Source organism: Panthera uncia (assembly GCF_023721935.1).
Source record: "Panthera uncia isolate 11264 chromosome B2 unlocalized genomic scaffold, Puncia_PCG_1.0 HiC_scaffold_24, whole genome shotgun sequence".
NCBI lineage: Eukaryota > Metazoa > Chordata > Mammalia > Carnivora > Felidae > Panthera > Panthera uncia.
The window spans coordinates 24,578,381-24,599,859 of NW_026057580.1; the positions used below are offsets into that span (position 1 = coordinate 24,578,381).

The 21,479-nt window shown below is 39.8% G+C and overlaps 2 protein-coding genes across 5 annotated transcripts in view; both read left to right on the plus strand.

Moving 5' to 3' along the window:
* ZNF451 (zinc finger protein 451) overlaps positions 1-528 on the plus strand; it is an 84,440-nt gene extending 83,912 nt beyond the window's left edge. For all 4 annotated transcript variants that reach the window (XM_049652852.1, XM_049652850.1, XM_049652851.1 and 1 more), the window contains one exon: positions 59-528. In XM_049652852.1, coding sequence (XP_049508809.1) covers positions 59-105 — 47 coding nt within the window. In that variant the 3' untranslated portion in view covers positions 106-528. The remainder of the gene's footprint in view (positions 1-58) is intronic.
* A 3,104-nt stretch (positions 529-3,632) lies between these two features.
* Positions 3,633-18,150, plus strand: BAG2 (BAG cochaperone 2). Its single transcript, XM_049652863.1, has 3 exons — positions 3,633-3,835; positions 15,603-15,712; positions 17,575-18,150. Exons 1-3 carry the CDS (start codon positions 3,723-3,725, stop codon positions 17,985-17,987), a joined length of 636 nt encoding a protein of 211 aa, XP_049508820.1. The 5' UTR covers positions 3,633-3,722; the 3' UTR covers positions 17,988-18,150.
* The last annotated feature ends 3,329 nt before the right edge of the window (positions 18,151-21,479 follow it).

A 21,479-nucleotide genomic window follows, 5' to 3' on the forward strand; every position in this document is an offset into this window, starting at 1 on the left:
ATATAAAGCATGTATTTATTTTCTGCCCTAAATATTGAAATTCTGTCTTTTAATGCAGATGTGGAATTAGAAGAAGCTATTAGAAGAAGTCTTGAGGAAATGTAATTATAAAGATATTACCACACAACATCAAGTGGCCTTGAAGAGACTCAGAATAATGAATTCTTGAGTTTGTTTTCTAAAGGAGACCAGAAATCTGTTAGTACAAATGTATTTGGAAACACGCTTTTTTTGCTTTTGCATCTGATACTTGCTTTGTATTTTTGTGCTATTTTGCAAAAATGTACAGAGGAGTAGAATACATGTTAATGCAAATATAAATCATGTATTCTAATATAGTTATCACAGTTTTCCAGTCAACTTTAAATTTATATATTTAGGTTAAAAGAATTAAAAAATAGAGAAGCCCTCAACTATTGTTTATATGTTTCCCAAATAGCATTAGTGCTTCAATTTTATTTGTACTGTACAATGATTCTAGTTTATTTTTTTAGAGTGAAAATGAATATAAATAAAGCTGTCATAGATCAGTTTTTCTGTAAATTCCATTTCTTATGTGGCACTAGTATAGAATACCATTGAGATCTTTGTTTATGATTATTAGAAGAGAGTAATGAAAACTGATCATGGAAACAGATTAAAATTTTACCAGCAGTGTTCTTTGTGGGTTTCACTCAGATGTATATTCCTACTTTAACTGGGGCAGCACATTGTAGAATTAAAAAAAAAAGACAAACCCTAATTTCTTTGAAATTATTAAAAAGAAACCTTTCCATTCCTTTTACCTGCTTAGACTATCATGTGAATTGTATTATCTACTATTTAAAGGGAATGATGTCAAAATGTTTGCATAGAATTAAATGTATTTTTAATAATATTAGTCTTTTTCTATATATATTTGTGTAAACATAATCTTCAAAAAATAATGTTAAAGGTCTACTCAGGAGTAATCTTCCTTAATTAACCCTTTAAAATTTTTATTTCATTGTAAGTGTCTTCATTTTAATTAATCATTAAATTGTCAGTCTCCAACATTTCATATTACCCATTTAATTTTTAAATGTTCAGGCTCCATTGTGAATAATAAAAAACATTACATAATTAGAAGACTAAGAAGGGCTTATCACAGTATCTTTGTGTATATGCTTCATGACCAGAAATGTCTTTCCTAAAAATTTTGAGTAGTAATTCCATACAAAACTTAACATTTTCTATAAATATAAATTTTTTCTTTAAGACAAAAAAAATCATCGCTAAAATTTTCTTCTTTGCAACTAGATATTTTAGTGTAAAATACAATTACTGCTTGTTTTTGTTTACTATAGTCTTTCCAATCCACATTGGAAACAATTTGTGTTTTTATTTCTTAAGATGTCAGTTCTGTCCTACCTTCTGCTTTTATTTTTTTTAAGTAGACATGTAGGTTGAGAATTTACCAGTCATTTTTCCAAAATGACCACATTGTACTTTTCATTTGTATGTTAAAGTCATCAAGCAAGGCTTTAGGAGGTAGTCATGAGCTGGACCTTAAAGACCTTTCCAGGAGCTTGCTCAATAGTGAGGAGCACAAAGGATGATCCAGAAAGAAGAGTGCTGAAGCAGATGTGGGAAAGAGAAATCAACACCTCTCTGCCAGAGGTGCCACACACAGATGTTCTGTTAAGAAGTTTTTGTGGTGTGTATGGTAAAGAATAAATGAAGTTTTTTATATGACAGTAAAGGGATATTTAATCATGACCATTAAAAAAAGATAATTGGGTGGTTCAATGTTTTATTTAATAATTGTCACTGATTATATTTCTACTTGTTAAGCAATTGAAAAATCATTTTTAAATTACTTCATAATTTGAACTTAATTTAGACACAAAGAGGAGAGGTAATTAGATGGTATTACAGAAAATTATATGTATTATTATCAAAAGTAAGTGATTAAAAAAAAAGTAAATATGTTTCTGACATTGACAAAGATGCTTATCTTCATTACATCATTGATTTATTTTTCTTTCATGCATTCCCTCACACAGTATTTGTTGAGTACTTACCATGTGCCACTGACTGTTCTAAGCACTGGGATATACCAATGAGCAGAGCAAAGCCCACACTCCTTTATGATTCGCATAACTGGTGAAGAGAGGGTTGGATAGAGTGTTATCCATTATCATAAACAAGTGTATCCAATGGTGGTAACTAAAGAAGGAAAAATAAAGAAGGGAAAGATCCTGTTTCTGAGAATTAATGGTGTGATCTGCCTTCTTTAGAAGGATTACTGTAATTACTGTATTGAGAATATACACCAGAGGCAAGAGAAGTAAGACCAGACAGGAAGGTGTTGGGAGTAATCCAGGTGAGAACTGATGGTGGCTGGGACCACCGTGGTAGCAGTGGAATTGGAGAGAAGAATCAGAGTATATTCTAAAAATAAAGGTGAGGGGATTTACTGATGGATTGGATCTACAGGATAGGAGAGAGAGAGTCCAAGATGATTCTAAACTTCCATGAAAGACTTTCAAACCATTCACAACATCTCTTTGGATTCCAAGTTTGTGTCATGATAATGGCAAAATATATTTAATGAGGTCAAATAATCCCCTACACCAATAGTTTATTAGTATTTAGATGGAGTTCAGAGGGAACTGGAATCCAGGCTTACAGCACTCCTCTCTGTTCAGGTATTTAAATGTCTTTGATCTCAGATTAAAGGTGGTAATTCAGCTTTAAACTGTTATTATCTATCATTTAATGTGCCCTGTATATATATTCTCATCATTGCAATATGAGGCGGACAGCTATAATGAGATGGGAGCAAAGCACAGGTTTTTCAGTACATAAATCTTTGTATTCCCTGTCCTGTTCCTTCACTGACCTTTATAGCGTCTGCCCTAGTGACTTGCCGTATCTTTTTAACAGGAGATTTAAATCAATTGCGTGTGAAAGACAAAGAAAGATGGGGTAGCTTTTTCTTTCTTTCCTTTTTTTCCCCCGCTCTGTAAGCTTCAGTGGTTTTATCCAGGCTTTCATTTATTCCACCTCAGGAAAGGAAATGTTGAGACAGGGTCGGGCAAGTACAGACTGCCAAGGAGCCGTACTTACATGCCATCGGTGCCACAAAGGAACCTTTTCTCCCCATATCAAAGGATTTTAATGGTTTTGGTTTAGGGCGTGAATTAGGAGAGCTGGGAGAAACTAAGCGAAGCCATCACTGGGTAATACCCACAGCCTACCATTAGGTACCTTGGCGTGTGGGGAATTGGCTACATCCAGGCTGCACAGAGTCGCGGGCGCCCAGAAATAGGGGTAGAGGGCTGTTCTGTGAGCCTCCTCTGGGGTTTCGGTTGTTTCCGGGTCTGGAGAGCAAGAAGGGGCGATCGAGTTAGGTCCTCCCCTTCCTTCGTCAGCCCCTCCAGGTGCCTCGGAGGCCGCTCCTCCGGCCCCGGGCCCTGGCTGCCCACCCTCGAGGCCCCGTGGCCAGCGAGCTCCCTCCCGCAGCCGCGGTCGCTCCCCGCCGGGGACCTTAGCCCTGAGCCCGGCGGGCGGCGCGCCTGCCCTTGTTTGGCCACGCGGCGGCGGCGGTGTCGGCGCATCCTCCCGGGCCGCCCCCCGCGGGCGTCAGAGGGAGGCGGGCGCCCCGCGCGGTGACGGCGACGCCTGCGGCCGCGGGACTCTCCACTCGCCGCCGCCGGAGAGGCCGGTGACCTCTTGGCTGCCCCGCCTCGGAGGTTCAGATGGCTCAGGCGAAGATCAACGCGAAAGCCAACGAGGGGCGCTTCTGCCGCTCCTCCTCCATGGCCGACCGCTCCAGCCGCCTGCTGGAGAGCCTGGACCAGCTGGAGCTCAGGTGAGCGGCGGGGCGGTCTGCGGACGGAGGCCGTGCGCGGCGGGGCGGGCCGGTCCGGCACGGTCCCGGGGCAGGCTGCGGCCACAGAAGTTGCTTGCTTGAGATTTGTTCTTCATGGGGATGCTGCAGTCTTCTCTCGCCCTTGGTGGATTTTCCTCTCCGTCGGAGAGAGAACGCATGCGATTTAAGAACCTGTGAGCGCATTATTGGTGGCCACGTTCTCGTTAACAGACCTGAGCGTTTGGGAACGGAGAAAAACGAGAGAAGGTAAAAGTTAGCGTGGCGTTATTTGAGATTACAGACTGTGACACTCCGTGTCTACAGAACTTCTAGAACCTTCTGAGTGCCAGTGTGTGGTCTTCCCAAATGTTTTTTAACTTGCCCTTTTCCTATTATTCATTTTTAAGAGCGGCAGCAGTTTACTGGTGAGTGATGAGTTTCTTTGCTCCAAAACCCAGCAGAGCAAAAAAACTAAAAATCCAGGGACCCGTCTGATAGCAAGGAGTAGGGAGGAGTAGGACAAATGAGGGGCTGCGGGGAGAACAATGGCTGGGTACTTGGTGTAATAAGACCCTGCAGCTTTCGTTTTCCTCCTAACCCTGCATGCAGACTTTCCGTTAGTTTCGCAGTATTTGTGTACCTCCTTCCGTAGAAGACATTGACTGTACTGACACCTTCTTAAATTTTTTTTTTTTAATGTTTATTTATTTTTGAGACAGAGAGAGACAGAGCATGAACGGGGTTGGGTCAGAGAGTGGGAGACACAGAAACTGAAACAGGCTCCAGGCTCTGAGCTGTCAGCACAGAGCCCGACGCAGGGCTCGAACTCACGGACCGCGAGATCATGACCTGAGCCGAAGTCGGCCGCTTAACCGACTGAGCCACCCAGGCGCCCCCTGACTGACACCTTCTTGAAAGTGCTAATCATTGGCCCAAAAGCATAAGATAGTCACCCGTTTTTTTTCCTTCTCAACTGAATAAGATTTTATTAAGTAATACATAGTTATGCTTATGTACAATCTCTAATTTATAATAAATTTTGGAAATACTTGTTTCCCTTAGTGTATTAAAACTTTTATGTACTTCTTGTAAACGTTTATGTCACCAAAGTTACTGTGACAATTGTGTGCAGATGTAGTTAAATGAAAATCTTATTAAGGCTCTGCAACCCCTGAAACTACACCGAATTTTTTTTCTATAGTTTTCACCAGGTTCTGGAGGAGCAAAGAAGTATGTAAGCCAAAAATTTTAGGAAGCAGTGCATGTATGTCTTTATCTCCCTGGATTTATATACCAAAATAAGAAGGGGTGTCTATTTGCCAACAAAGTGCATTCATAACCACAGTATATCTCAGCAGTTGAGGAAATTATTATTATTATCCTGAGAAAAGAGTCAAAAGATGAGAAATTCTCCTTCCAGGATGATTTCATGGATGGCAACACGTAGGGAAATCGGAGCCAAAACCACATTCTAGAGTTCGGCTCAGAATGAGACAAATGGAACAAAAGAAAACTAAGGCTTCCCCATGGTTGAGCTTGACGCATTCAGCCCCCAGAGAAAGTGGAACAAGACTGATCAGTAGCTTCAAGCTACTTAATGCCCCTCTGAAGAATAATATTTCTTTTTATATGGCAGCGCTACAAGTAACTCCCCACATCCTCCTGAAACCACTATTACACTGTATGTTAACTAACTTGGATTTAAATAAAATCGTAAACATAAAAATAAATGAATAAAAGATGAGGAAATGAAGACACTGAAAACAAAACAAAACAAAAAAACAAGTAACTCCCACATCTCCCCAGGTATTTAGAACTTTGAGGGCAAGTTCTTAACTATTTCAGGGCTCTCTCCCTCCTGGTCAGAAACGATTTTTCCTGAAAGGAATGAGGAGGATTTTGCCCTTCCCTTCTTCAAGCTGAGTCATTCTGCTCAAACTTGACTTAACACCTCGTGTGTGGTAGGTGGAAAAGCAGGCAAGTACTTATCTTTAAAGGAAAGCCTCTGTTCTAAGTATTAGTACATTCTTAATGTTTGATTAATGTAAATTGATTACTATATACAAGTGATTACATTATAACTTGTTTAATTAACCCTTGAGCTGAGGAAGAAAGACTGATTAAAATGTCCTAATTACTCATTTTAAGGACTTACCTAGTAATTTAGCCTTTTGTAAGCTTTGTTTTTTCCTTAAAATAAAAAGTAATACTGATCTAAGGAAGTATTTTAGAAGGTAGTGAAAATAAAAATGCAAATGCTGATGCTTTAAAGTTCCTTTGAAACCACATGAGCAGTGTCACAGAGCACCGCACTATTAAAAACTAGCCTCATGCCTAGATCTATTTGTAAAAGAAAACATATTCAAGGTAATTTTGCTCTAATAGTTTAATTTTATATTAAGGATGACTCATAAGGCAGTGTTTTAGGTAGAATAAAACACTGTAGTTTGTACTTAGAAGCTTGCATTTACTGTTCCCCAGCCATACTAATTGTGTCATTTGTGGTAAAATGTCTTCCATATGAAACTGAAAACAATTTGCTAAATGCTCTATGAGCTAGAGTATGAACTGGTGGCGTATGTGAGTTTTTAAATGCTTTAAAATGTTTGGCAGCATTCTACAAATTAAAGGAATTCCATTTGTTTCTAATACTTTACCATGACACTGGCCTTTCTTTCTTGACTCCATCTCATCTCCTTTTTTGCTTCCTCCTAAAAAGGTGATTCCTGTCTCTCCCAGTTTTTTGACCAATTCTAAATGGCATCTGACTTTTACATTCATCAGTGGCTCAAGACACCTTGCTTATTATTGTTACTTTTTTTAAGTCACTGTAATTTATGAATAATACATGCTAACAATGATTCATTAAATGAGCACTGACTCTGTATACCAGGGCCCATTCCTTTGTGGAAGTTACTATTACCTCCATTCTCCACATGGGAAATTGAGGCTTAGGAAGATACATGACTTGTCCAGGGTCCCCCAGCCAGAACCCAGGAAGACTGGCAATAGAGCTTAATAATTCATGCCTGAATTCTCTTAAAGTTAGATGTGTCTTACTGTTACCTGAAGCTGGGTTTGCCTCTTGGTGGGTGTCAAGCCGAAAGATACAACCAAGCCAAAGAATAGGAAAAGGAAGGGTTTTACTTGCAGCAAGTGAAGGAGAACATGGGGGATCTTTCCCAAGCAGTGTGTCCCGGAACAACAAGATTGGGGGAGTTTTAAGCTAAGGGTGCATACATATTCAGGAAGAGGCTTGCACAGTGGGGAATACAGCATGGCAATGGGGTGACTGATTCCAAGTCAAAGTCACAAGGGCTGGAAAGGGTCAGCAGCATCCGTTCCCTGGCGTCAGTTGGTCTGGGATCTGAGTACTCAAAGGGGTTTAAATCCTGCAGAGATAACTCAGGAGTGTGCATCAGGTCAGTCTTTGCTTTCTGACTATGATTAGACTATCTCCTGGCCTGATGGTGGCTGTTCTCGCATTCTTTCACAAGATGGTTTGGGCCTAAAATGACTTCTCTTACATCAAGAAAGCTATGTCTGTCTTTCTTTGCCCAGGGACCCCTAACTCTTGCTGCTTACAGTATTTCAAAATGGAGGAATAGTATATGGATGAATATATGACTTTACTGAAAGAAGTGAAAATCCCTTTTTTTTTAAGATTTTATTTTTAAGTAATCTCTACACCCATCATGGGGCTTGAATTTACAACCCCAAGATCAGGATTCACACACTCCACCAATTGAGCCAGACAGGTGCCCCAAAAATTACATTTAAATTGGTGTTGAATACAGTAAATACTGAACACCTACTGATGCCAAGTATTGAGTGGCTCCTAGAAGGCTCTCGATGGTAATGAAGATGTTTGGGATATGGGTTGTGGAGAGTGGCAGAGGGGAAAATGATAGGACTGCAAGATTGTTCACAAATTTCCCAAAACTGGTCACGTTGTAGGTCCTTCCCCTGCCCAGTGACTTACCCGACAGCCAGAGAATGAAGGGTTGGGGCCGGGAGTGATATGGATCATTTGGCTGAAAGTTTCCTGTTGCTTGAAGTTTCTTAGGGTGTGCCAGTGTCCCACGAGTCACAAAACAAGTGGCCTCAGAGTTAATATTGAACAACAGCCTATAATTTAAAAGAGCACTTCTCACATACATTGTCATTTGAACCTTACAAAACCCTTTGAGGCAGAGGAGGGCACAAGAATGTTATCTCTTTTAGAAATGAGGGAACCCAAGTCCAGAGGGATTGAGTGGCTTGCCTAAGGCCGCAGTACTGATGAGAGGCTCCTAAGCACCAGTTCCATCTTCACACTGCAGGGTTGCAGTGGTGAGTGTATTTTCATATTTTGGTGATGATTAGGAAAACTTACTCAAAATCTTACACTGCCTAGAATATAAGTAATCCTTGTAGCTTTCTTTATATACAAGGGTATTTTTTTAATTTTTATTTTTTATTTTAATTCCAATATAGTTAACATACAGTGTTATATTAGTTTTAGGTGTGCAATATAGTGATGCAGCCATTCTTATTTTTTTTTAAGTATATATATTTTTTTAAGTTTATTTGAGAGAGAGAGCAAATGGGGGAGGGGCAAAGAGAGGGAGATCGAATCCCAAGCAGGCGCCACACTGTCAGCACAGAGCCCGAGGAGGGGCTCAAACTCACGAACCGTGAGATCAAGACCTGAGCTGAAGAGTCAGCCGCTTAACCGACTGAGCCACCCAGGTGCCCTGATTCAGCAATTCTATATACATTACTCAGAGCTCATCAAGGTAAGTGTACTCTTGGGGCACCTGGCTGGCTCAGTAGAGCATGTGACTCTTGATTGAGCCCCACATTGGGTGTAGAGATTACTTAAAAATAAAATCTTTAAGCAGCACCTGGGTGGCTCAGTTGGTTAAGCATCTGACTTTGACTCAGGGTTTATGGGTTTTGAGCTCGTCGTCAGGCTCAGAGCCTGGAGCCTGCTTCAGATTCTGTGTCTCCCTCTCTCTCTGCCCCTCCCCCACTCACACTCTGTCTCTCTCTCAAAAATAAACATTAAAAAAAAACTTAAGAAAAAAAAAAGATAAGTTTTCTCTTAATCCCCTTCACCTATTTTACCCATCCCACTCACTCCCTCCCTCCCTCTGGTAACTGCCAATTTGTTCTCTATAATTAAGGGTCTTGTTTTATTGTTTGTCTCTCTTTTTTTTTTCCCTTTGTTCATTTGTTTTGTTTCTTAAATTTCACATATGAATAGAATCATATGTTATTTGTCTTCCTCTGACTGACTTCGCTTAGCCTTATACACTCTAGCTCCACCCGTGTTGTTGCAAATGGCAAGATTTCATTCTTTTTTATGGCTGAATAATATTCCATTATGTATGTGCATACGTGTGCGTATTTATATACACATCTGCTTTATTCATTTATCTATTGATGCACACTAGGGCTACTTCCACAATTAGGCTATTATAAATAATGCTGCAATGAACATAACAGTGCCTGTAACCTTTCAAGTCAGCATTTTTGTATTCTTTTGGTAAATACCCAGTAGTGTGATTACTGGATCATAGGGTAATTCCATTTTTGTTTTTTTGAGGAACCTCCATACTGTTTTCCAGTGTGTGCACCAGTTTGCATTCCTGCCAACGGTGCACAAGGGTTCCTTTTTCTCCACATCCTTACCAACACTTGTTTCTTGGATATGAGTATTTAATAAGAGATGGACTATGATTTTAAGAACCTATTTTAGAAATTATTTATTTCAACTAAATTCATGATAGGAGCATTTGCCATTTCTCTTCCTTTGTATGAAAGCACAAGTTCTTGGTATTTATAAGCCTGAGTCCATAATGGTAAGTGTGTAATAAATAGCATGAAGCTAATGTTTACCAGCACCAATTCTAGACACGTGACATGTAGTAACTCATAAACATAATTGTTGTAGTCAGTGCTGTCAGTCAACTGTGTTAAACTCTTTACCTGCTTTACTTCATTCAGTCACAACCACCATCTCATTATCCCTATTTCATAAATGAAGAGATTGAGGCAAAGAGAACTTAGGTTACACAGCCAGTAATTGGCGGTGCCGGTTTGAACAGTGTGACTGAAAGCCATTGTGGCTTCACTGAATGCTGTGTTAGTGGACATATCCACAGTAGCCTCAGTCTGGTGAAGTTGCTGTCAGGCCTCACAAGTGCATCCTTTTGCTACCTAGGCTGCAGAGATGTGTGAGGTGCAGGAGACCCGAACACTAGTGGAGGATGTGGGACTTCAAGTTTTGCCCTCCTAAGAATTTCTGACTAAAATTTCTTTGTGTTAAGCCTGCTTAGTTGCAATTTCATGCAGAGAGTTTTCCAGGAGTACAACCCAGGCCAGCCATGGTATGAGGATTTCTTTCCCAATTTTGGACATGTAGCTCTTCTAGGATCTGTTAATAAAAACAGAACCACCCTTCTCTGCCAAGAGAAGTGTTGTCAAATGATGTTTAAAAACTTGAAGGGTAAAGTGAGGTGGTCCAACACTTGTCTAACCAGAGTCCCGGAGGAAAATAATAGCATGGAGGACAGGGAATATTCGAAGATACTATAACTAACAATTTTCTAGAACTAAATGGAAGGGTTGTAGACAGAAAGATTTATATGTGAGATGAATTTAAGGATCTCAGTAGCTGACAAACAGTGCAAATATTACTTACATAAATTTAAGTAGAGGTCTAGGTTCAGCTAGAGGGAACTGCACATGAAAGGTCGATGGTGCCAAAAAAAAAAAAACAAACAAAAAAACCTTGAAATATTTACATTCTAAAGAATGCATTTTACCTTTGCTATGAAATGAAAAAAGTATACATAAAAATGTATATGAGAGGTTTCATTAAAAGTGAAGTCTGTTTATCACAGGGAAAATGCCCTGGCAATTTCTAGCCTTGGGGAGAAAAACAAAACAAAACAACAACAACAAGAAAAAACCCCACAACCTTAAAAGTTCCATCTAATGTCTTCTGTATTCGGGGCGTCTGAGTGGCTCAGTCAGTTAAAGGTCTGACTTTGGGTCAGGTCTTGATCTCATGGCCCATGGGTTTGAGCCCCATGTCAGGCTGTGTGCTAACAGTACGGAGACTGTCTCTCTTCCTCTCTCTCTGCCCCTCACCAGCTCACGCTCGCTCTCTCGCTCGCTGTCTTTCTTCAAAAATAAATAAACATTAACAATAATTTCTTCTGCATTTGGTCTCATTTAATGACAAAATATCTTCCTTATATTTATGGGGTTTTTTTCTAGAGCATCTCTTCCTAAACCAATTTCTTGTTAACAATTCCATGAACTTACTGTCATAACTTGATGTAAATGAAGCTTTCCTTTTTAGAGTAACATTTAATTCTCTATCATTGTGCATTTGAGTACAAACTCAAAGAGTGTTGAAAAATTAATCTCTTCTTTCAGCATCTTCTCATTTACTAATCACATGATTCATCTGTGTCATTTAAACAGTATAGTCATGGTTTGTGTTTTTCACATAAATATTTCATATTAGTGCCTACTCAATCTCTCTTCTATGTACTGGGCCCTAGGTTATCTGCCTGAGAGTATGCTAATGTAAAATATTGAAGTACGCAATGAATGGTGCTGGAAGTGGGCCTGCTGTTGGCATTATTGCTGTTTTATAGAATATTGGTTTTATTGTGCTTTCCAGCCACATTTGTCACATAAGATTCTTACCAGCTCTTTGTTTTTCTGGCTCTTATGAACACAAAGTTCAACATATATTTAGTATCTTGATGAACAAAGAGACCGTGTGACTTTATAGTCTATCAGTGCTATTTTGGGGTCTAACAGGTGGATGGCTGTTGGGGAAAAGGCAAATGTGTGGTTAGGGTGAGTAGGGGAAGCCTTATATGGAGTGGACATGTGTTCAAACATTAGTGAAGTTGTTCCTTCTGTGCCCACTTAAGGCAGCAATCAAGATTAGATCTTCATGATCTCATGATCCTCAGGCCATCTGAATACCAAGGATCTAAGTCTGTCACTGTTCATTTTGCAGAAATGGCAACTTACTTAGTTACAGGATAACGTATAGCAAGAAATGGCCCTGAAAACAAAGCACCCTAAACATACAGGATTTTCTTTTTTTCTGTTCTCATAATTCCACAGTCTTGTTCTTTGGTGACTGGGTGTGTTCATGTGTATGTGTAATAAGAGCGCATGTGTATTTATTTATACTCAAGGGAATTAGGAAAAGTAGTGCTTCTATAGCTTGATCTGGTCTTTATACCAAAAACCTAAACAGGCATTTCCTTTAAATTCAGGAAAAGACACAGTTGCCCTGTCTAATCACCACTGCTTAATAAAGTAACAGAGGACTTTAGTCAATACTAAAAATAAATTAAAATAGGAGCTGATAGGATTGAAAAGGAAGAGATTAAAACTGTCATTTTGTGCAGATGATATGCCCACCAATCTAGACGAATCACTGAATCAAAAGATAAATTATTAAAATTAATAAATAAATCAGTTACCAAGTACAAGATGAACCTTCTAAAAGCAGCATTTCTCCAACCAGCAATAACCAGCAAGAAATTATAATTTAAAATATTCACAATAACAACAGTATCCTCAAAGGATCAAAGCACTCAGAAGAGTCCACAAAGACTACCATTAAGAAAACTTCAAAACTCGGGGTACCTGGGTGGCTCAGTTGGTTAAGTGTCCGACTCTTGGTTTCGGCTCGGATCATGATGTCATGGTTTGTGAGTTAAAGCCCCAAATCAGGGTTTGCACTGACAGTGTGGAACCTGCTTGGGATTCTCTCTCTCCCTGTCTCTCTGCCCCTCCCCTGCTCATGTTCTCTGTCTCTCTCTCTCTCAAAATAAATAAGCTTTAAAAAATATATTAAAAAATTTTTTTAAAAGAATACTTCAAAACTCTAAGAATATAAAAGAGGGGTGCCTGGCTGGCTCAGTCAATTGAGCATGTGACTCTTGATCTCAGGGTCGTGAGTTCAAGCCTCCCATTGGGTGTGGGGATTACTTAAAATAATAAAATCTTTTTTTTTTTTTTTTTAGTTTATTTTTTTTGAGAGACAGAGAGAGAGAACATGTTGAGCAGAGCAAGAATCCCAAGCAGGCTCTGCACCAGCAGCACAGAACCTGATGCCAGGCTTGAACTTACTAACTGTGAGATCATAACCTGAGCCAAAAATCAAGAGTCAGACAGGACATTTAACTGACTGAGCCACCCAGGTGCCCCCCAAAAATAAAATCTTAAAAATATAATAAAAAAATAAAAATAAGATAGAAGATGATCTGAATAGATGGAGCGACACATCATGCTTCTGGATAGAATTGCAGTATGCTAAAGATGCCAAATTTATCTCAGTTCTTTGAGAAACCCGATAAACTTACTCTAGAGTTAATATGGAGAATTAAAAGTCTAAATAGCTAAGTTATATTTAAGATTAGGGGACTAGTTCTGCCAAATATTAAGGCATATTACCAGGCTGTTGCTGTTTTTTAAAAAATGGGTGTTGGTGTAAGAACAAATATACTAGTAGGGGCACCTGGGTGGCTCAGTTGGTTAAGCATCCGACTTCGGCTCAGGTTATGATCTCACAGTTCGTGAGTTCGAGCCCTGCATCGGGCTCTGTGCTGACAGCTTAGAGCCTGGAGCCTGCTTCGGATTCTGTGTCTCCCTCTCTCTGTGCCCCTCCCCTGCTCATGCTCTGTCTCTCTCCTTCAAAAATAAATAAAAACATTAAAAAAGAACAAATATACTAGTGAATGAAATAGAGATTTCTATGAGTAGACAATCTATAAATCATTGGAGGAAAGGTAGATTTTTGGTGGATAGAATGTTGGAGAAGCCGGTTCACTATTTGGAGAAAATAAAGCAAAATCCTTACCTAAACACATACAAGGTGGATTCTAGATGGACTAAAACATAAATATGAGAAAGATAAAGCAATAAAGTTAATAGGAAGAAATATAGGAAAATAACTTCGGACTTAGGATGGAAAGATCCTGAAGCAAAACTTCAAAAGCGTAAACCATAAGGCAAAAGAAAAGCAAGAAAAGATCAATTTGATCACTTCAAAGTAAGGATGTCTGTTCAGTGAAGGATATCCCAGACAAAATTCATGTATGATAGGATGGGAGAAGATAATTATAATGTCTTTAACTAACGTGGGATTAATTGCTTGAACATGCAAATCAACAAGAGGACAGTAACTCCTGTTTAAAAAAGATGAACAAGGGAGGGACGGAGGGGGAAAAAGAAAATGAAATGAAATGAAGTGAAAATAGGTACAGGCTATGAAGAAGCTAACAAGAATACAAAGAGATGTCCAAAATTATTAGTAATGACAGACATGCAAGTTAGGTACGAACATATCACTGCACACTTACTAGACTGGCAACAAGTAGAAAGTTGGAAAATGCTGAGTATTGGTAGGGCTTTGGGGGCACAGGGATTCCTCTGCTTTGCTGCTGGGAATATTGTGAAGGAGTTCAGGACAGGGCCCCCAGAATGTGCCACTTTGGCATGTGGGTTATTTTGAGCTGAAGGCACTTGAGAACCTGCAGGCTCAAGAGAAACTTTTACCCCTCCCTTAACCACACAGAAGAATCTAAATTAGGGGTCTTTCCCAAAATAAGGGTTATAAACAGAGATAAATTTTATCTGAATGGCCCATCTTTTTGGTAGGGCAAACATCTAATTACCAAACATCTGCTCTTCTTATCACCCTGTGAAGTATATTCCTTTTGTCCGAAGTCCCAGACCCCTACTCCCCTTTTCTTCATTCAGAATGACATATACACCTCATTTTGCCTGACCATCTTTGGAATTTCCTCCAATGTACACTGTTATATTTGATTTTCTCCTCTTAATCTGACTCATGTCAATTTAATTCTTGGTCCAGCTAGAAGGACCTGTGAGGGGACAAGAATTCTTGCTTCCGAACAGTGGTCTAGCATAGCCATTCCAGAGAACAATTGTACCCTTGTCTCAGCAATCCTGCCCTGGGATACATCCTAAGGAGATTCTCATTCAGTCCATGAGGGGACATGTATTCGTGTAAGCATTTTTTGTGGTGATGAAAAGTGAGGGGATAAGGTGGGTGTCTCCACTGGGAGAGTGGATGTAAAACCAGCTGTATATGCATGAAGTATATGATATGCAGCAATCAGAAGCTGCTGACTAGATATTCACATAGGAAGCTGGATGGTTCTTAATAAAATAATGCTGAGGGGAAACAGAGTGAGATATAAATTGAAAATAGGTGAAAACACAAATATACATTTTGTTAAGAACAAATACAAAATAGGGGCGCCTGGGTGGCGCAGTCGGTTGAGCGTCAGACTTCAGCCAGGTCACGATCTCGCGGTCCGTGAGTTCGAGCCCCGCGTCAGGCTCTGGGCTGATGGCTCGGAGCCTGGAGCCTGTTTCCGATTCTGTGTCTCCCTCTCTCTCTGCCCCTCCCCCGTTCATGCTCTGTCTCTCTCTGTCCCAAAAATAAATAAAAAACGTTGAAAAAAAAAAAAAAAAAAGAACAAATACAAAATAGATAAACACTAAACAGAATGGTCGCCATACAAGCAGGGAGGAAAATGGGAGTGGGGTAGGTGGATTTAAAACAATAGAAAAGTTAAAGAACTTTTTAAAAAGGAATAAAGAATTTTTGAAAGGTACTCCTAGTGATCTTGAAACTTGAGTTGGAGCACATGACAGCGATGAGGAAAACTAAACTTCCATATGGTAACTTTTGTTTTCCCAACTTCTACAGGGTGGAGGCTTTGAGAGAAGCGGCAACTGCTGTGGAGCAAGAGAAAGAAATCCTCCTGGAGATGATCCACAGCATCCAGAATAGCCAGGACATGAGGCAGATCAGCGATGGTGAGAGCATTTCCATGGAAGGGAGCTCATCTTTTCCACTCCGTGAAGGGATTTGGGATACACATGGGTCCATGTTCGCTTGACTTGAGGAATGAGCACGCCTGGCTTTGGCATCTCCCGTGAGCAGCAGACAGCAGCTGCAGCTGTCAGTCTATTACAACAAGAGCCACGTACCCAGAGGTCACCCTTCTGGCCCACCCCCTACCTCAGGGACATGATCGGAAATGGTAGAAAAGGCCTCTAAGGTCCAGAAGAGGTAGCCCCGAGCAGTAGGGCTGTGGCTTTGACCTCAGGCTCACACTTCTAACTTCAGCTCCTCAGAAGTTATTGGACCATAGAAGTATAAAAGCAGAGAAGACAAAAAAGGAGGGGTTGAGGTGTAACTTAAAGAGAGGAAGGAGAGAAAATGCAGGGGAAATAAATTATGGACCCGATAAAACCCCATTAATGTAAAAATGTGCTATTGTTTCCATACGAAAAGCATGACTGCCCATGGAGAAACAGGGTACTTGTAATTTCCTTTCACTAGCAGTGGTCTTCCTAATTTGGTTGCCCTGGTGCTTCCCGGGACAAGCTAATAGGCCAGCAGCTGGTGCCATGAATGTGCCATCTAACTCCAGGCCCTGAAATGTTAGACATGCACAGCGGGATTAAGACCTAGCCAGTCTTTTCCCCATCCTGGCCAAAGATCTATGAATTAGGAAGGAAGTCACAGAACAGAACACACAAAAGATTGCTGACTTTTTCATATAAATAATGAAATGTTGACCCAGCGCCCCTCTCCCCACCATTGCCTCTCTGTGCTGGTCAAGACTTATACTACTGGCCTGCTTAAATTTGCCTGGAGAAGATGAAGCCAGTGTCTCATTCTGAGGCCAGCTTTTTCTCCACTACTGTGGCTAAGTTTTTGTCAGCCAAAATTGGGTCATTGTATTCTGATACACGTGCAGACTATGTCATCCGAAAGTATACCTCTTGGCATGAGAATTATTTCAAGCTGATTATTTCTGAGAAACTGCAGACACAGGAGAAGCTCTGAAAACAGAGTAGAAGTCATTCTTTTGTAAGGGAAGTTTAAATTTACAAAGGAAAGTTCCATTTGTAAAGAACTCTGTGTACCAGAAAGAAGGATGACTGGAAGTCACAAGAAACTCTTATCTATGCAGAAAGCACCTACTACATCTGCAAAACACCCTTAGCCTGGTTTATCCTGCTTTTCCTAGTAACCTCCCTAAGGAGGGGAAGACCTCCCTCAACATCTTAGTCCTTAGCCGAAGATGGTTTTTAAGGTGGTGGCTCAGGCCATCTCAGGGAGTTAGACCATCTCCGTTTCCCTGGCAATCTCTTATGTATATTTGAAGTATACATATTAATAAATTTCTGGGTTTTTTTTCTTGTGAATCTGTCTTTTATTACAACGTTTCTCAGTCAAGAGCTCAGAAAGGTACAGGGAAAATTCTTTTTCTTCCCCTATGTGCACATCCGTATGGAGAGATCCACCATATCTGATCTCTTGTCTACCCAGCACAAAGCCCTGGTTATGTTCACTATTCACTCTGTGTTAAGACTTGATCTCCATCCCAGTTACAAATGCATGCCCGCCCAAACTTTTTCAAACATGACCACTTGAGAAGTCATCTGGTATCCCACGTATAAAGACTTTCAGGGAAAGGTATTCTGCAACCTCTCTTTGTAATACACATAGTTAATCTTATGTGCTATAGTTTTAACTTTTACTCTAAAAATTTCATAGCAGAGGCACTACAGAAAATAGTTTTAGCCACAAAAGAATGCCTTTGTGTTCTCAACATTGATAAATTTATATCTCATATTGATTGATACTTTAAACTTTCTATGTTTAGGAGAAAGAGAAGAATTAAATCTGACAGCAAACCGTTTGATGGGAAGAACGCTCACCGTTGAAGTTTCAGTAGAAACTATTAGAAATCCCCAGCAGCAAGAATCCTTAAAGCATGCCACCAGGATTATTGATGAGGTGGTCAGTAAGTTTCTGGATGATTTGGGAAACGCCAAGAGTCACTTGATGTCACTGTACAGTGCTTGTTCATCTGAGGTGCCATCTGGGCCTGTTGACCAGAAGTTTCAGTCCATAGTGATTGGCTGTGCTCTTGAAGATCAGAAGAAAATTAAGAGAAGATTAGAGACTCTGCTTAGAAATATTGAAAACTCTGACAAGGCCATCAAGCTGTTAGAGCATTCTAAAGGAGCTGGTTCCAAAACTCTGCAACAAAATGCTGAAGGCAAATTTAATTAGTTTTGAAACAGAAGAGCACTTAAAAATAATGACGTAAAAATGATTAAATACTAGTTCTTTATGTTAGGCATAACATTTGATACTGATTATTTCAGATGAGGAAAATATCCCAGTGTCATCAGTTTTGTGATTAACATAATTAAACCTAGAAGTATTTTAATTATCTTTCTAGAAATTTTTAGATTGAATTCTTGTCTTGTATTAGGATCTAGCACCTAATATATATATTTTTTACTATTCTGTGGTTGAATACTTAGTATATAGGAGAGAGTTAGTGCTCAGCCTAGGGCAAAAGCATTATTTTCTTTCCTGGGCTTTATCTGACATGGAGATACTTGGGCACATGGGGCATTTGGTTGACTAGAAATTCTTTACTTAATCAGCACACACACACACTACACATCTACTGTTAACTAAGAAGTGTGCTTAAAAGGGATCCCAAAATAAGAAGCTTTCCCTCCATCTTTTTCATAAAGCACCTTTTTTGGACATCTGAATCAATTTTGACTTAAGATTTATGCATCTGATAATATGAATATATTCCTTCCTGTGTGTGAAAACATGGCATAAAGTGTGAGAGAATTCGCCTGATTTTACCACTGTGAACAACTATATGTCCACTTCATCTTTTTCCAAATGCATCATTTCTCTCAATTTGTACTCATTATTGAAATGCGGTATTGTAACTTGCCTTTTTTTAAAAAAAATGCTGCTATAAAGTCTGCTAATTGTCAACTTTAAAACCTCTATTCCATATAGTTGTATAATTTACTTAGCCATTCCCCTAACTAGGCATTTAGGTTGTTTCCAGGTTGTTTCTTATTCCTGCAACATGTTTATATACAGAGAGCTTTTTCCTTTTTTCTTTGTTTTTGATTTTCTTTGTATAAGTTGCCAGCAGTGGGATTTACCAGGTCAAAGGGTATATACATTTTCACGACCTGACATATTTCCAAATTTTTTGGTATAAGAGTTACATCAATTTATACTGTCTTCAGTAATTAAAATGTAGCTATTTCACTAAAAGCTTCCGAGAATCGAGCATTGTTTTTTCTAACATTAGACATTAGACTAAATACCTGAATTTAGTTTGCATTTTGTTTACTAACAAGGTTGACCTGTATATTGATTATTCTTTTATGTGTGATAAATGAAACAACCGTAGAACACTTTCATTTGTTAGAAGTAACTAGTGCTGTGGATACACAAAAACCTCGACTTCCCCTCAAATACTACTTCAAAATGAATACATCAAACCCAATTTTCATGAGAATGTAGGTATTCTTTCACACTGGGGGAGAAAGAGAGTCAGGATCCAGATTAGCTTTATATATTTATAGCTTGCGATGCAAACAATATTGAGCTTCATTTTCTGGGCAAAAATGTCAAATTAGCCTCTCTTCATAAAAAGCAATTACAATCTGAGAACATTATGGTTTTGATTGCCATTGCTAAGTTGGCCTCATTTAAATCTTTCCATTTCATGGGGAACATTAATTCTCATTGATAACTGTGGTCAAAGCCGCTTGATTTTGTCATTTGACTCTCATTTGCTGTCATCAGGTTCACTGTCAGATAAAGATGTTCTTTTTGTGCCATCTTTACCAGCTTTTTGAAAATTAAGAAACAAGAATCAAGTTTTCTTCCAGTTCTCAAGGACTGTCAGCATCTTTGAATCCCTTCCACCCTGGGAGATACTCCCACTTCCCATTCACTCGTTCACTCCATGTTAGCCTAGGACATTTTCTACCACATGTTTGGGCCCCGCCTCCTCAACCTTTGTGCTCTTCATGTTGTTTCTTTCCCATTTTTTTGTAGTGGAGATTCATTGGAGGCCAGTCCTTATCACGGACTTGAAGAGCTGTGGTCTACCATCTCCAGGCTGCCTCAGTCCCTGGCCTGCAGCACCTGTAGCCCTCTGTATCTCCAGCCTGAGCCACATTCCAGGGGCAAGGACCTCAGTGTGTTGATTCTTAACATTTTTATTTATTACAAGAACGAGTAGAAGTGCAATTCATTTTTAAATGATGAAACTACCAAGAGTCACATTAACCTTCATCTGTCCTCTTTTTTTTTTTTATTTTTTAATGTTTATTTACTTTTGAGAAAGAGAGACAGGGGAGAGTGTGAGCAGGGGAGGGGCAGAGAGAGAGGGAGACGCAGAATCCGAAGCAGGCTCCAGGCTCCAAGCTGTCAGCACAGACGCCAACACCAGGCTCAAATTCACGAGCCGCGAGATCATGACCTGAGCTGAAGTCGGGCGCTCAACCAACTGAGCCACCCAGGCGCCCCTGTCATCTTTTATATAGATAATAGTCTGGGGCTACAATGGAATTCAAAGTATATTATTTGTCTTTTATTCATACATTCCGTAAAGCCCCATTCCTTTTTTGTTTCTTTAATGTTTATTCATTTTTTGAGAGAGAGACAGACAGAGCCTGAGAGGGGGAGGGGCAGAGGGAGAGGGAGACACAGAATCCAAAGTAGGCTCCAGGCTCTGAGCTGTCGGCACAGACCCTGAAGTGGCGTTCAGACTCATGAACTGCAAGATCATTTCTTACCATTTACTGAATGTAGCATACAGTTTTTGGACAGCCCTGCTTCCATCCTTCATGAGACTGCTTCCCAGTAGAGTGTCCCTATTCCTACACTGGCTCTAAGAGTGCAGCTTGCAGGACCAGCCAAGGAGTTGACGGGAGAGCATTCAATGTGCATCAACTGAGGACAGAGTGATATTGCCACCCCGTGAAAAGTCTGACAAATGTAGAATTGTCCCTCCTGGCATTTAAATGTAGGAATCATTGACATTAAAAAATAATAATAAAAATCCTGAAAGCTTTCACAGGGATAGGACGGAGAGAGCTAACAGTAATGAATGTGAACTGGGTTTTCCAGCTGTGCTGCCCTCCCAGTACCAGTACTGCATCCACTAGGGGGCACCATTCACGCTATTCTATGGGAATGGTATCCTGTGACTAGAACATTAGCAAGTGAGGTATGATGCAGAGGGACACGACAGTGAGTACAGACATGGTCCTCTGCATTGATGCAGCTCACTCTAGCACTCCAACTCAAAATGCTTGGAATTCACTCTAAGGAGATGACCAATTAATTACAGAACTCTGCTTAAACATGTTACAGTTGGAAAGCATGAAAGAATTTAACAACCCCTGAAAGGAACAGAGTAAGGATCTGGCAAACAATTACATGCAATGATTTTTAAGTAGGAAATATCCATACATGTGTCCCTTTCAAATGACTGAGAGAAATTCTGATACATGTGGAGGACACATATGTGATAATGCTATTTTTGAAGGCTGGATTTTGAAATTCCTCAAAGACAAAAATGAAAGTAAAAGCTGAGAATTTTAGAAAAGGCAAGGACAGTAGTGAAATTGAACTCGTGTGTGTCTACTCACAACAAGCAAGCAAAATGAAATGGACCTCTGTTTAGGGACATGACTACATTCTTAAGCTTTCAATCATGATCAA